The sequence below is a fragment of the Salmo trutta genome, chromosome 10 (genome assembly GCF_901001165.1).
Source record: "Salmo trutta chromosome 10, fSalTru1.1, whole genome shotgun sequence".
NCBI lineage: Eukaryota > Metazoa > Chordata > Actinopteri > Salmoniformes > Salmonidae > Salmo > Salmo trutta.
In genome coordinates, this window is record NC_042966.1 from 35,964,986 (window position 1) to 35,980,566 (window position 15,581).

The window sequence follows — 15,581 nt, forward strand, 5'->3', positions numbered from 1 at the left end:
TCTCGCTGTCTTCTCTCTGTCTTCTCGCTCTCTTCTCTCTCTCTGTCTTCTCGCTGTCTTCTCTCTGTCTTCTCGCTCTCTTCTCTCTCTCGCTGTCTTCTCTGTCTTCTCTCTGTCTTCTCTCGCTCGCTCTCTTGTCTCACTCTTGTCTCACTCTGTATTCTATCTTGCCCCCCTCTCTTTCCTGCCTGTTATTGCCTCCCCCCTTCTCCTCCAAACCCTCTCTCCCCCTTTCACCATCCTTCCTGGGATGTTTTATAGTGAAACCTTCTCTCTCTCATCCCCAACATGTTTCTTCTCCAGGTGGATGGGGTGAGTTACCTTCTTCAGGAGATCTACGGCATCGAGAACAAGTACAACAGCCAAGAATCAAAGGTACCAAGTTGAGAATTTGGTTGTTTAGGACATGGACTAGTGAACACCTGATTTAACTAATTGAGGGCCAAGTTAAATCGGGTGTTTTTTTGTCAGGGGCTACAATAAAACTATGCACTGTTGGAGGTACTGGAGGACTGGAGTTGGGAACCATTGCTCTAACCAGTTCTACAGAGAGTCACTTTGAAAGTTTTGAACAAAAAGCACTGTGTTCAGTAGTCCATGCCCTAAACACACTGGGTTAGAGTATATGTACAGTAAATCTCATTTTTACTGTGTTTGACCAAGCTACCATACTGCTCTCTGAATGTAATGATGTATTGATGTATTAATTGATTGATTGATTATGTTGTCCCCAGGTTGCGGATGATGAGATCAGTGATAACAGTGCGGAGTGTGTGGTGTGTCTGTCGGATGTCCGCGACACACTCATCCTGCCCTGCAGACACCTGTGTCTCTGTAATGCCTGCGCCGACACTCTCCGCTACCAGGCCAACTGCTGCCCCATATGCAGGCTGCGTGAGTCTATAATGTCTATAATGCTACATAAGACCTTTGTAAGCCATACGTTGGCATTTGTGAGCTTCATAGCAATACCTAATACATTCTCAGTTAAATCAAATCACATTTTATTTGTTACATGTGCCGAATACAACAGGTGTAGACCTTACAGTGAAATGCTTACTTACAAGCCCTTAACCAACAATGCAGTTTTAAGAAAAATAAGTGTTAAGTAAAAAATAACAGATAGTTAAAGAGCAGCAGTAAGATAACAGTAGCAAGGCTATATACAGGGGGCACCAGTACAGAGTCAATGTGCGGGGGCACCGGTTAGTCAAGGTAATTGAGGTAATATGTACATGTAGGTAGAGTTATTAAAGTGACTAAAAATAGATAATAACCAGAGAGTAGCAGCAGCGTAAACGAGGGGCGGGGGGGGGGGGACAAGGCAAATAGTTTGATTAGCTGTTCAGGAGTCTTATGGCTTGGGGGTAAAAGCTGTTAAGAAGCCTTTTGAACCTAGACTTGGCGCTCCGCTACCGCTTGCAGTGCGGTAGCAGAGAGAACAGTCTATGACTAGGGTGGCTGGAGTCTTTGGCAATTACTTGGGCCTTCCTCTGACACCGCCTGATATAGAGGTCCTGCATGGCAGGAAGCTTGGCTCCAGTGATGTACTGGGCCGTACGCACTACCCTCTGTAGTGCATTGAGGTTGGAGGCCGAGCAGTTGCCATACCAGGCAGTGATGCAACCAGTCAGGATGCTCTCGATGGTTCAGCTGTAGAACTTTTTTAGGATCTGAGGACCCATGCCAAATCTTTTCAGTCTCCTGAGGGGGAATAGGCTTTGTCGTGCCCTCTTCACGACTGTCTTGGTGTGTTTGGTTCATGATAGTTTGTTGGTGATGTGGACACCAAGGAACTTGAAGCTCTCAGCCTGCTCCACTACAGCCCCGTCGATGAGAATGGGGCGTGCTTGGTCCTCCTTTTCCTGTAGTCCACAATCATCTCCTTTGTCTTGATCACGTTGAGGGAAAAGTTGTTATCCTGGCACCACACAGCCAGGTCTCTGACCTCCTCCCTATTGGCTGTCTCATCGTTGTCGGTGATCAGGCCTACCACTGTTGTGTCGTCGGCAGCCTTAATGAGGGTGTTGGAGTTGTGCCTGGCCATGCAGTCGTGGGTGTACAAGGAGTACAGGAGGGGACTGAGCATGCACCCCTGAGGGGAACCCGTGTTGAGGATCAGCGTGGCAGATGTGTTGTTGCCTACCCTCACCACCTGGGGGCGGCCTGTCAGGAAGTCCAGGATCCAGTTGCAGAGGGAGGTGTTTAGTCCCAGGGTCCTTAGCTTAGTGATGAGCTTTGAGGGTACTATGGTGTTGAACGCTGAGCTGTAGTCAATGAACAGCATTCTCACGTAGGTGTTCCTTTTGTCCAGGTGGGAAAGGGCAGTGTGGAGTGCAAGAGAGATTGCATCATCTGTAGATCTGTTTGGGCGGTATGCAAATTGGAGTGGGTCTAGGGTTTCTGGGATAATGGTGTTGATGTGAGCCATGACCAGCCTTTCAAAGCACTTCATGGCAGACGTGAGTGCTACGGGTCTGTAGTCATTTAGGCAGGTTGCCTTTGTGTTCTTGGGCACAGGGACTAACAGCCTAACTGATGCCCCATCTGCAGACTGTGTGAGTCTATAATGCTACATAAGATCTTCGTAAGTCATACTCTGGTATGCATAAGACCACCACATCAATACTTAAAGGTCCACCTCAGAGGAAGTTGCTGTACCTATTTCGAGTAATTCCCATCCTAGAGGGGAAATTCTCGTTTAGGTTCCACCTCGAAGACTGACGCAGGCTGCTACTACATGTTCAGGAATTGGAGGGTGGAAAATGTTGTGGTGATTTTCAAGTGTAGCAGAGAAATAAAAACCAATAAGGCATTGACTGTCAGCTGTCAGTGTAACTAGCTAGCATGCTAACCTTTTGCAAGCTAATGAAAGTTATGTGAGCACCATTTCGGTTAAGACGGGCACACTGTAAGTCAGGTGAAAATAATTCTTTCAGAAAGAGACAAGCAGCCTACCTGTCACGAGGTCAGTCACAGATAAACCCTGCCTATAGTCGTTGACATGTTGAGGGTTGACGTTTGTCTGACTCTTACGGTTTGATAGTTCCATGAAACTGTGTCGGATTCCAGACGTCATTAATATTTGTACATGCACACGGATATTATCAAATAACTATATTCTTTGTTCTCTCTGTTTAAATTTCAGCAAGCTAGCTAAATATCAATGCATTATCTAAACTGCACCGCTATATATTAATGCATTATCTAAACTGCACCGCTATATATTAATGCATTATCTAAACTGCACTGCTATATATTAATGCATTATCTAAACTGCACCGCTATATATTAATGCATTATCTAAACTGCACCGCTATATATTAATGCATTATCTAAACCGCACAGCTATATATTAATGCATTATCTAAACTGCACCGCTATATATTAATGCATTATCTAAACTGCACAGCTATAAATAGCCTCCAATACCCTACTCAACAAGCTGGATGCAGTCTATCACAGTGCCATCCGTTTTGTCACCAAAGCCCCATATACAACCCACCACTGCGACCTGTATGCTCTCGTTGGCTGGCCTTCACTTCATAATCGTCGCCAAACACATTGGCTCCAGGTCATCTACAAGACCCTGCTAGGTAAAGTCCCCCCTTATCTCCGCTCACTGGTCACCATAGCAGCACCCACCTGTAGCACGCGCTCCAGCAGGTATATCTCTCTGGTCACCCCTAAAGCCAACTCCTCCTTTGGTCGTCTCTCCTTCCAGTTCTCAGCTGCCAATGACTGGAACGAACTACAAAAATCTCTAAAACTGGAAACACTAATCTCCCTCACTAGCTTTAAGCACCAGCTGTCAGAGCAGCTCACAGATCTCTGCACCTGTACATAGCCCATCTTTAATTGAGCCCAAACTACTACCTTTTCCCCTACTGTATTTATTTATTTTATTTATTTTTGCTCCTTTGCACCATATTATTTATATTTTAACTTTTAACTTTCTTCAAACTACAAATCTACCATTCCAGTGTTTTTCTTGCCATACTTTATTTACTCTGCCACCATGGCATTTTTTTGCCTTTACCTCCATTATCTCACATCATTTGCTCACATTGTATATAGTCTTATTTTTTTCTACTGCATCATTGATTGTATGTTGTTTTACTCCATGTGTAACTCTGTGTTTTTGTATGTTGTCGAACTGCTTTGCTTTATCTTGGCCAGGTCGCAATTGTAAATGAGAACTTGTTCTCAACTTGCCTACCTGGTTAAATAAAGGTGAAATAAAATAAATAAATAAAAATAAATCAATGCATTATCTAAACTGCACAGCTGTATATTAATGCATTATCTAAACTGCGTCCGTGAATCCACCCTAGAAATAGAAAGAATATAAGCTCCAGTAATATGGAGCCTAAATATTAAAGCAATGGGCGCGTTTGTTTTGCATGGCCCGGTGCCCCGGGTGGGTGGAGATGTCTCTTTAGGATCAATTGAATGGTCAAAAAGGAGCAAACCCTGCACACCCGGGGCCCCGGGCATTGCAAAACCATTCATCTTAGGGCGACAAGGGGAGCAGGGTTCCAAAATGCAATCATATCATGCAATTTTACTATCTATAATATGGTCATATTTTTTTCATGTAGACTAGCTCAGATATAAGTTACATTTGACAAAATATCCAATGCATTATGATAATTTTCTGGTAAAAAAAGGGGGAGGTGCATAAACAGTTTCACTGCGACTCGCAAACTTTGTAGGTGTTTCTGATTAACAAACAATGCCATATTGGTGGGTGGTACCATTCAAATAAAACCCAGCACTGAAAAAAAACTTAGGCTAAAAATAATTTATAGGTAATTTCATAGTAAAATAAATGTCATTGGCACGGATTTGCACAAAGTGTGCAGTTTTTGTCACTTCAAGCCCAAATATATCATACTTTGACTAAAACAATTACTTATTGACTTACATTGTTGTGCAGCATCATGGGTAAGCTCTGGCCATCTTTCAACTCAAAAAAATGGAATGCTACTGATGTGGGCATTTAGTCATGTTATAATGCGTCCTTAGCGTTCCGGGCCCTGCTGCAGATCCGAGCCATGAGGAAGAAGCTGAGTCCTCTCTCTCCTGCCGGGTTTAACCCCGTTATCACCTCCCAGACCTCCGACTCAGAGGAACACTCGGTATAATATATACATACACAGCTTTTTCTTTTAAATACAGCGTATTGCAACATCTCATCTCCTTTTTTCGTTCCCCCCAGGCGTCGGACCACATCCCCCCAGGTTATGAGGCCGTGTCTCTCCTGGAGGCTCTGAACGGGCCCCTGAGTGTGTCTCCCTCGGCCCCCCCTCTGCAGGACCTCTCTGGGGGCCACGTCTCAGGGACCCTGCCCCACTATAGCAGTGAGACCCACCCCGCCCCGGCACGCTCCATGTCCCCCCTGGACCACTCCAACTCCAGCCAGGGACTCAAACTGAAGAAGAGCGGCTCCAAGTGAGAGGAGCATACACTTGAAGACACGGGTTGTGTCCCAAATGACACCAAATTCCCTATATAATGCACTACTTTTGACTACTACTCTATGGGCCCTGGTCAAAAGTAGTGCACTACATGGGAAATAGGGTGCCATTTGGGATGCATAAACGCATACAAACATACTGTACATTTGAATAGGAATTAATTTCCTAGGACTTTTGAAGGTTTAGCTCATAGAATATCTTTCTTTCTGGACAAAGGTAGTGTTGTGAGTGTTTGTTGTGGTGTTTTTGATTCTGACTGCTACATTATGGGATGTGTCAGGTCTCTCTCCCAGAATTCTTCGGTGCTGCCCGAGGAGGAGGACGAGAAGTCAGAACGCAGCGAATCAGAAGTTCAGGCCTGCCGCCGGAAACAACAACCGGAGGTACACTGACACAGTGTGTGTGTTGGTGCCTGTCTGTCTCCGGTGTGTGTGTTTGACCTTACTCTGTCTGCTCTCTGTTCCAGAGTGGTGTAACTCCAGAGAGTGAGAACCTGACTCTATCCTCGTCTGGAGCCATCGACCAGTCCTCCTGTACTGGAACACCTTTCTCCTCCACCATCACCTCCCCTGAAGGTGAGCTTTCTGCTGGGGCTGGCAGGCGCTGCTAGGGGGTGGCCAGTGGGCAATAGAAAATGTGTCAAATTATAAAACATTGTTAATTGTCTCTTCTTCTCTCTGTCTCTCCCCCTCTCAGACCAAGTGAGCAGTAGCCTTGCCCAGTCAGTCATGTCCATGGCTTCGTCCCACAGCCATCACTCTCAGATCAGCACTGACACCCTGTCTTCCATGTCCGGATCCTACCTGGCTGGGCCGGAGGGGGAGGTAGAGGGGGAGGAGGGAGGAGAAGCAGAGGGGGAGGAGAACCAGGACGCACCCATGGAGAGCCGGGGACCCTCACAGCAGGATGGGGAAGTGAGACGAGGGAGAACAGGGGTGGAGAGAGTGATGGAAAACCTAGAGAAGTGGCTAGTCGAAATCTCTGACATAGAGAATAACCCCCCCTTTTTCTTTCTCCCTCTTTTTTTGTCTCTCTCTCAGGAGCTACCCATGGAACCAAAAGAACAGAACTTCTCAGTTGCTGTGTCAGACGAGCAGGATTCAGAGGTGCATATATAGTAGGGTCGTTCCACGAAGAATGCATATATAGTAGGGTCGTTCCACGAAGAGTGCATATATAGTAGGGTCGTTCCACGAAGCGTGCATGTGTAGAAGGGTCGTTCCACGAAGAGTGCATGTGTAATAGGGTCGTTCCACGAAGAGTGCATGTGTAATAGGGTCGTTCCACGAAGCGTGCATGTGTAGTAGGGTCGTTCCACGAAGAGTGCATGTGTAGTAGGGTCGTTCCACGAAGAGTGCATGTGTAGTAGGGTCGTTCCACGAAGAGTGCATGTGTAGTAGGGTCGTTCCACGAAGAGTGCATGTGTAAAGGGTCGTTCCACGAAGAGTGCATGTGTAGTAGGGTCGTTCCACGAAGAGTGCATGTGTAGTAGGGTCGTTCCACGAAGAGTGCATGTGTAGTAGGGTCGTGCCCTTTAATATAGACCACATGGAGAATTCAATAAATCTGATTTTTAACATGAATAAAGGCTAAAGTGCCAAAATTCAGGATTTTCACATGTCCCTCTGTCAACCCTGTGTCATTTCTAGGAAGATTTTAACCCACTTAATCCCCCCCCCAAAACATTTTCACCATCATTGTAAAGCCTTAGTTATTTTGTTGCTTTGACAAAGTCCTTTCTGAAGATGATTATTTATTTAATGTTAGTAGAGGTTGTGGTGCAGAAGAGCCAAGCCTAGCCAGCACTGTTCCCTTAACGAGGGTGGGGCAGCCCTCTAATTGACTGCCTAAAGACTTAAAGGTGTGCAGCTCTAACTCTGTGGGGAGAGCATTCTGGAGACCACACGTCACGTGAGGTATGACCAGGACCGATATGATTTGCAGCGCTTAAGAGTTTGGCTTGTCCTGTCGACTTTATGTCTGACCCTGTCGAGCTCTGCAAGAGCCAGGATGTCATTTTCATTTTCTTAATAAAAGCCTCTTTGTTTGCACCGCGTTCCTGTCTCCTGTGCCTTTACCTTTGAGTCATTACCTATGCCTAACACCCCAGACAGTGTAAAATCCCTTGCACTGTCACAGTGATTCATTTACATCTGTCCCTCATTTTAAGGTCAACCCTGTTACGTGAAATGAACTTTCGTTTTAATATGGTGAAACTATTCCTTGTTCAATGTATCTTTTAGATTATTTAAAGTTAAATCAGTTGAGCTGGTTCTACTCTTTTTGGCCATTTTCATATTTATTTTGTGGTGGAAAACTGAGCGGGTCGAGCATAACATGTCAACCCTGTTACCCAGAGATAGACAGGCTAGAATTAATACGTCAACCCTGTTACCCAGAGATAGACAGGCTAGAATTAACACGTCAACCCTGTTACCCAGAGACAGACAGACTAGAATAACATGTCAACCCTGTTACCCAGAGACAGACAGACTAGAATAACAAGTCAACCCTGTTACCCAGAGACAGACAGACTAGAATAACATGTCAACCCTGTTACCCAGAGACAGACAGACTAGAATAACAAGTCAACCCTGTTACCCAGAGACAGACAGACTAGAATAACAAGTCAACCCTGTTACCCAGAGACAGACAGACTAGAATAACAAGTCAACCCTGTTACCCAGAGACAGACAGACTAGAATAACAAGTCAACCCTGTTACCCAGAGACAGACAGACTAGAATAACAAGTCAACCCTGTTACCCAGAGATAGACAGGCTAGAATTAATACGTCAACCCTGTTACCCAGAGATAGACAGGCTAGAATTAACACGTCAACCCTGTTACCCAGAGATAGACAGGCTAGAATTAACGTCAACCCTGTTACCCAGAGATAGACAGGCTAGAATTAACACGTCAACCCTGTTACCCAGAGATAGACAGGCTAGAATTAATACGTCAACCCTGTTACCCAGAGATAGACAGGCTAGTATATATATATATATTTTATGTGGGGGTGGGTGATGCTTCCATTTAATTGGCACTCCTGTTGCACACAACCCAAGCTTCCATTCCCCCTGTCACAAGGGAACTTATGGCTGATTTTAAGATGAAATCGTCAACCCTGTTACTTAATTTGGAACTTAACAAGCTCTTTGTGACAGAATTTTTAAATTAGATGAAATCATTTTTTTTTGGACCCAAGTTGCACTTTTCAAAAGGCACCGAATTGGTGGAATGTACCTAAACTATATGAATGGATATAGATACAAAACGTATAAAATATACAATACAACATAAATCCAACTCTCTCTCCTTCTCACAGGGAAATGATGTCACAGAAGAAGACTGCCCCTCCCCTTCCCACGAGCAGGGTAACTATGTGACCTCTTATTGACCTCTCACCTCTGACTCCTCTGTTTTATCCTCCTCACTATTTGGCCATGCTGGAAAGGACAGAGGTATGGGGCAGTCTAACCACTAATACAATGTTATCCACTAATCCTAACTTAAAGCCTCCTTACATAAAAAAAATATATATAATAATAATCTCCAATACTCTCATCAATTCTGACGACATTGCCACTTTTGTCCTTTCTAACATGGCATTCTAGTGACTGACTACCCTGTTACAGCACCCTATACTTTGATCTACCATAGAAAGACTGTTATTAGTGAGATAGCAGGGTGTTGTAAGTGGTGCCATGCTAGATCCTCTCTACTGTAAATTAAAATGTGGGCTAAAATACTGGCCATCGGTGAAATCATCCCAAATCATGCGTTTGCACCTGTGCACTTGGCTCAGTTTGCTCCATGTGTGTGTGTGTGTGTGTCAGTCAGACCTGGTTCAAATACCTATTTTATGTGTATTTGAGTATTTTCTAATACTGTGACCAACATAAACGAGCCTACTTCTATTGAAATGATTTTCAAACAATTTCCTATAAATAGCCTACTATTGGAAAGTATTTTCAAATACTATTTTCAAATACCTGGGTTAAATGGGAGTATATTTGAGTCAGTGTATTTGAGTATTTTAAAATACTTTCCAAGTGTATTTCCAAATACATTCCAATATTCAACTACTTGTCTTTTCAAATAAAATATACAGTATTTAAATACTTACTTCCAAATGTCATTGAAAGTACTTGAAATCCCCTAAATAGTATTTGTATCCAGGTCAGCTGTGTGTGTGTGTGGGTTGTTAGCTTGCCAATGCGTGTGTGTTTGCCTGCTGTGCTCTGCATGCGCTGCTTAGATTCCACACACTAATATGCAGTTGTATGTACAGTATATTTGTGTGACTGTGAGCATCTCTCTCTCTCTCTCTCTGTGTCTCTCTCGCTCTCTCTCTCTCTGTGTGTGTGTGTGTGTGTGTGTGTGTGTGGAGTCATACTCCATCTCCTCATCCTCCTCTCTTCCTCCACTCCAAAGTGATAAATTGGGCTTCAATCTCTAACCCTGCCTCTCTGTGTCCCCAGAGTTTGAATGTGTCCCCCCCAGAGTTTGAATGTGTCCCACCCCAGAGTTTGAATGTGTCCCCCCCAGAGTTTGAATGTGTCCCACCCCAGAGTTTGAATGTGTCCCCCCCCCCCCCAGAGTTTGAATGTGTCCCCCCCAGAGTCTGAATGTGTGACCCCCCCCCCCAGAGTCTGAATGTGTGACCCCCCCCCCCCAGAGTTTGAATGTGTCCCCCCCCAGAGTTTGAATGTGTGTGACACCCCAGAGTTTGAATGTGTGTGTGTGTGTAATTTATGAATGTGTGTTTAAATGCTTGTATGTCTGCATGTTTGTGTATCTTGTGTGTATGTTTGTGACATCTTAATCACCATGCATGTTCTGACTAGTATACAACTTCTTAATATTTATTTTTCTCCAGTCGTAGTGGGTTTGCATGTGTGTGCGTGCGAATGCATGTGTACACGTTTTACTATACGTGTGCGTGTATACACATTTTACTATAATTGTGTGTGTGCGTGTGTACATGTTTTACTGTACGTGTGTGTGTGTGTGTGTGTGTGTGTGTGTGTGTGTGTGTGTGTGTGTGTGTGTGTACACGTTTTATTATACTTGTGAGTACCAGAAGTCGTCACAAGAATACTAAACCAACTAAAATTCTGAGAAGTGAGTATATTTTGCCGGCCCTCACTTGTAAAAAGGCTATTTTAGGGTTAGGTTTAGGGTTAGGGAAAATAAGATTTTGAATGGGAATTAATTGTTGGTCACCAAAAAGTCCTCACAAGTATAGTAAGACGTGTGTGTTAATATGGAGTGGTGCTATTGGCTGTGGGCATTAAATAAACGATAACAAACAATGAATAAATGAGTTAATAAGGAAACCAAAGGAATCCTGTCTCTATATATGTTCATGTGCGTATGATGTATGTTTGCATGTATCTGTCCCTGCTGCACCGTGTGCCAGCTTCCATGTGCATCCTCTGAGCCTGCTGAGCCACATGCTAGTCATCACCATCACATGATCTCACCCATGCCCTCCTTTACACACACACACACACACACACACACACACACACACACACACACACACAAAAAACTAGCTACACCCCTGGCCCCGTCCCCTGCTGTGCCTGGCTGCTGTTGTTTGACCTTTGCCCTCGCTTGCAGGTGGGCGGAGCAGGTGTCCAGAGTTGGCCAATAACAATCAGGGCGTCGCCCTCTGCGACACGCACTGTTTGGGGGGGCTGGACAATGAGCAGGTTCCCGACTGCCGATTCGCCGGTGAGTGGCAACCTACCGAACATGGACCAACCAGAGCTGAGACTGGGGCGAATGGGGAGAGAAAGGGGTGTCAGTGTAAGGAAATAAGAAGTGAGCGAGGGATCATGGACGAGAGGAAAAACAGTGGAACAAAAGTCAGGGTAGAGTGGGGAGAAGAAGGTGGAGAGGGCAGGAAGTGGCAGACAGACAGGTCTACAGAGCTTTAAGTCAAAGCTGAGGCTCTGATGTATCTAGCCAAGATTTGTTTAGCGTAAACATTTGCCCTTCAAATGTCTGTCTACTACTGTTGTTTCATCTCAAAGGGCTCAGTAAATAGATGCAGGAAGGGAATGAATGAGCCAGACTAAATCAGGCTGTAATTGGCGTCAGCAGTGGGATCTATCCATACCGAACACTGACAGCATGTCTTTCTCAGCAGTTAGAACAGGAGGCTTCCTTCTCATCATCCACCCTTCTTTCACTGTTGTGGTTGTCGTCTGTTGTTGTTTTTCTCAATAGCGGGTAATCTCTTCCTACTCTCCCCCAGTAGAAAACTCCTGTGTGCGTGTCTTTATGTTTGTGAGTGTGTCTGATTGTGAATATGTGAGAGTGTGTGTGTGTCTTTGCATGTAACTGTGTGTGTTTGACCATGTTTTATTTGTGTGTGTGTGTGAGAGCTTTTGTGGTGTTCTATTTGTCCGTGTTCTGTTTGTCCGTGTGTGAGAGAGAGAGTGTGTGTGTGTGGGGGGGTGGGTGAGAGTGTGTGTGTGGGTGAGTGTGTGTGTGTGTGTGTGTGTGTGTGTGGATGAGTGTGTGTGTGTGAGAGCACGTGTGGGTGTTCTATCCGGTTCATTCCAGAGCTCCAAGTTCATGTTCAGTGTCTGCCAGTTCCGAGCCGCTTTGCTAATCGTCTGCGACTCATCCCTCCCTCCATCCATCTCTCCCTCTCCTCTGCTTCTCCCTTGCTTGCTAGATGTGCCCCTCTGTTGTGCTGACCAGAAGCAGGTTACAGTGAGGGAGGGGTGAAAGGCTTTGTTTCTCAAGAGAAAATCCCAGTGCACAGCAGTGTGTCAAGATCCAAGTACTGCTTTTGACAAGAACAACAAGTATCCAAAAACAAGTGAAAAAACGTTGCTTTAACTTTATCTCTGTAGCGCTCTAACATGGCCGATGTTTCTGCGGCCACCAACTCTCAAACTATTAGTCCCTGTTTTCTGGCCTTTTTGTTACAAAGCTCAAGCCGCAGAGTGAACTCAAAGATTTAGACATCTGGCTACTTGAGAACAGCCCCTATTTTAATAACTACAGACGAAGCCTTAGCTCCCCCCATTCCTGTAACTCCCAACTTATTGACATCTGACCCCAGTCCCTCGCTCTCCCTTGGTCGCCCTTGTACCCACCCACCCCCTCACCTTTTCTCTTTGTGGTATTTGAATTCTCTGTGCCGTAAATGTGTTCTATTCTCTGTTTCTCTCCTTTATCCATCATTTCATATTTTCCGTATCCTCTTCGATGTCCCTCTCTCTCTCTCTCTCTCTCTGCTCCCTTTCGGATGGACAGATGCGGATTCGTGCCCTGTGCACATTGAGGAATAGGTATGGCTATAGCTGTGGCTAGCTGGTAGGTCAGAGGATATTCACTAAACTAAAACCACAGGCTCACGCTATTGACACTGTAGACTGCTCACTACCTGGTAAATAACCACTACCTGGTAAATAACCACTACCTGGTAAATAACCACTACCTGGTAAATAACCACTACCTGGTAAATAACCACTACCTGGTAAATAACCGCTACCTGGTAAATAACCACTACCTGATAAATAACCACTACCTGGCTACCTGGTAAATAACCACTACCTGGTAAATAACCACTACCTGGTAAATAACCACTACCTGGTAAATAACCACTACCTGGTAAATAACCACTACCTATTAAACAACCACTACCTATTAAATAAATACCTGGTAAATAACCACTACCTGGTAAATAACCACTACCTATTAAATAAATACCTGGTAAATAACCACTACCTGGTAAATAACCAATACCTGATAAATAACCACCACCTGGTAAATAACCACTACCTGTTAAATAAATACCTGGTAAATAACCACTACCTGGTAAATAACCACTACCTGGCTACCTGGTAAATAACCACTACCTGGTAAATAACCACTACCTGGTAAATAACCACTACCTGGTAAATAACCACTACCTGGTAAATAACCACTACCTATTAAACAACCACTACCTATTAAATAAATACCTGGTAAATAACCACTACCTGGTAAATAACCACTACCTATTAAATAAATACCTGGTAAATAACCACTACCTGGTAAATAACCAATACCTGATAAATAACCACCACCTGGTAAATAACCACTACCTGTTAAATAAATACCTGGTAAATAACCACTACCTGGTAAATAACCACTACCTGGTAAATAACCACTACCTGGTAAATAACCACTACCTGGTAAATAACCACTACCTGGTAAATAACCACTACCTGGTAAATAACCACTACCTGGTAAATAACCACCACCTGATAAATAACCACTACCTGGTATTTAACCACTACCTGGTATTTAACCCCTACCTATTAAATAAATACCTGGTAAATAACCACTACCTATTAAATAACCACTACCTGGTAAATAACCACTACCTGGTAAATAACCACTACCTATTAAATAAATACCTGGTAAATAACCACTACCTATTAAATAACCACTACCTATTAAATAAATACCTGGTAAATAACCACTACCTGGTAAATAACCACTACCTATTAAATAAATACCAGGTAAATAACCACTACCTGGTAAATAACCACTACCTGGTAAATAACCACTACCTGGTAAATAACAAATACCTGGTAAATAACCACTACCTGGTAAATAACCACTACCTGGTAAATAACCACTACCTGGTAAATAACCACTACCTGGTAAATAACCACTACCTGGTAAATAAATACCTGGTAAATAACCACTACCTGGCGAATAACCCCAACCTGGTAAATAACCACTACCTGGTAAATAACCACTACCTGGTAAATAACCACTACCTGGTAAATAACCACTAACTAACCACTAACTGGAAAATAACCACTTGTTAAATAACCACTACCTGGTAAATAACCACTAACTAACCACTACCTGGCTACCTGGTAAGTAACCACTAACTGACCACTAACTGGCTACCTGGTAAATAAACCCTACCTGGTAAATAACCACTAACTAACCACTACCTGGCTACCTGGTAAATAACCACTAACTAACCACTACCTGGCTACCTGGTAAGTAACCACTAATTGACCACTAACTGGAAAATAACCACTTGTTAAATAACCACTACCTGGTAAATAACCACTACCTGGTAAATAACCGCTACCTGGTAAATAACCACTACCTGATAAATAACCACTACCTGGTAAATAACCACTACCTGATAAATAACCACTAACTAACCACTACCTGGTAAATAACCACTAACTGGCTACCTGGTAAATAACCACTACCTGGTAAATAACCCCAACCTGGCTCCCTGGTAAATAACCACTACCTGATAAATAACCACTACCTGGTAAATAACCACTACCTAGTAAATAACCACTACCTGATAAATAACCACTACCTGGTAAATACCCACTACCTGGTAAATAACCACTACCTGGTAAATAACCACTACCTGGTAAATAACCACTACCTGGTAAATAACCACGACCTGGCTACCTGGTAAATAACCACTACCTGGTAAATAACCACTACCTGGTAAATAACCACTACCTGGTAAATAACCACTACCTGGTAAATAACCACTACCTGGTAAATAACCACTAACTAACCACTAACTGGCTACCTGGTAAATAACCACTACCTGGTAAATAACCCCAACCTGGCTCCCTGGTAAATAACCACTACCTGGTAAATAACCACTACCTGGTAAATAACCACTAACTGGCTACCTGGTAAATAACCACTACCTGGTAAATAACCCCAACCTGGCTCCCTGGTAAATAACCACTACCTGGTAAATAACCACTACCTGGTAAATAACCACTAACTAACCACTACCTGGTTACCTGGTAAATAACCACTACCTGGTAAATAACCACTACCTGGTAAATAACCACTACCTGGTAAATAACCACTACCTATTAAATAAATACCTGGTAAATAACCACTAACTAACCACTACCTGGTTACCTGGTAAATAACCACTACCTGGTAAATAACCACTACCTGGTAAATAACCACTACCTGGTAAATAACCACTAACTAACCACTACCTGGTAAATAACCACTACCTGGTAAATAACCACTACCTGGTAAATAACCACTACCTGGTAAATAACCACTACCTGATAAA

At 43.8% G+C, this 15,581-nt stretch overlaps 1 protein-coding gene across 8 annotated transcripts in view; it reads left to right on the top strand.

The window, feature by feature from the left end:
• LOC115201661 (E3 ubiquitin ligase RNF157) overlaps positions 1–15,581 on the top strand; it is a 33,710-nt gene that overhangs the window by 13,372 nt on the left and 4,757 nt on the right. For 2 of the 8 annotated variants that reach the window (XM_029765467.1, XM_029765466.1), the window contains exons 8-17: positions 304–375; positions 735–894; positions 5,029–5,141; positions 5,222–5,454; positions 5,761–5,863; positions 5,947–6,055; positions 6,177–6,394; positions 6,521–6,586; positions 8,808–8,856; positions 11,108–11,221. In XM_029765467.1, coding sequence (XP_029621327.1) covers positions 304–375; positions 735–894; positions 5,029–5,141; positions 5,222–5,454; positions 5,761–5,863; positions 5,947–6,055; positions 6,177–6,394; positions 6,521–6,586; positions 8,808–8,856; positions 11,108–11,221 — 1,237 coding nt within the window. Of the gene's footprint in view, positions 1–303; positions 376–734; positions 895–5,028; positions 5,142–5,221; positions 5,455–5,760; positions 5,864–5,946; positions 6,056–6,176; positions 6,395–6,520; positions 6,587–8,807; positions 8,857–11,107; positions 11,222–12,760; positions 12,821–15,581 lie in introns of all 8 variants that reach the window. The other 6 variants (XM_029765469.1, XM_029765470.1, XM_029765473.1 and 3 more) reach the window with 6 other exon arrangements.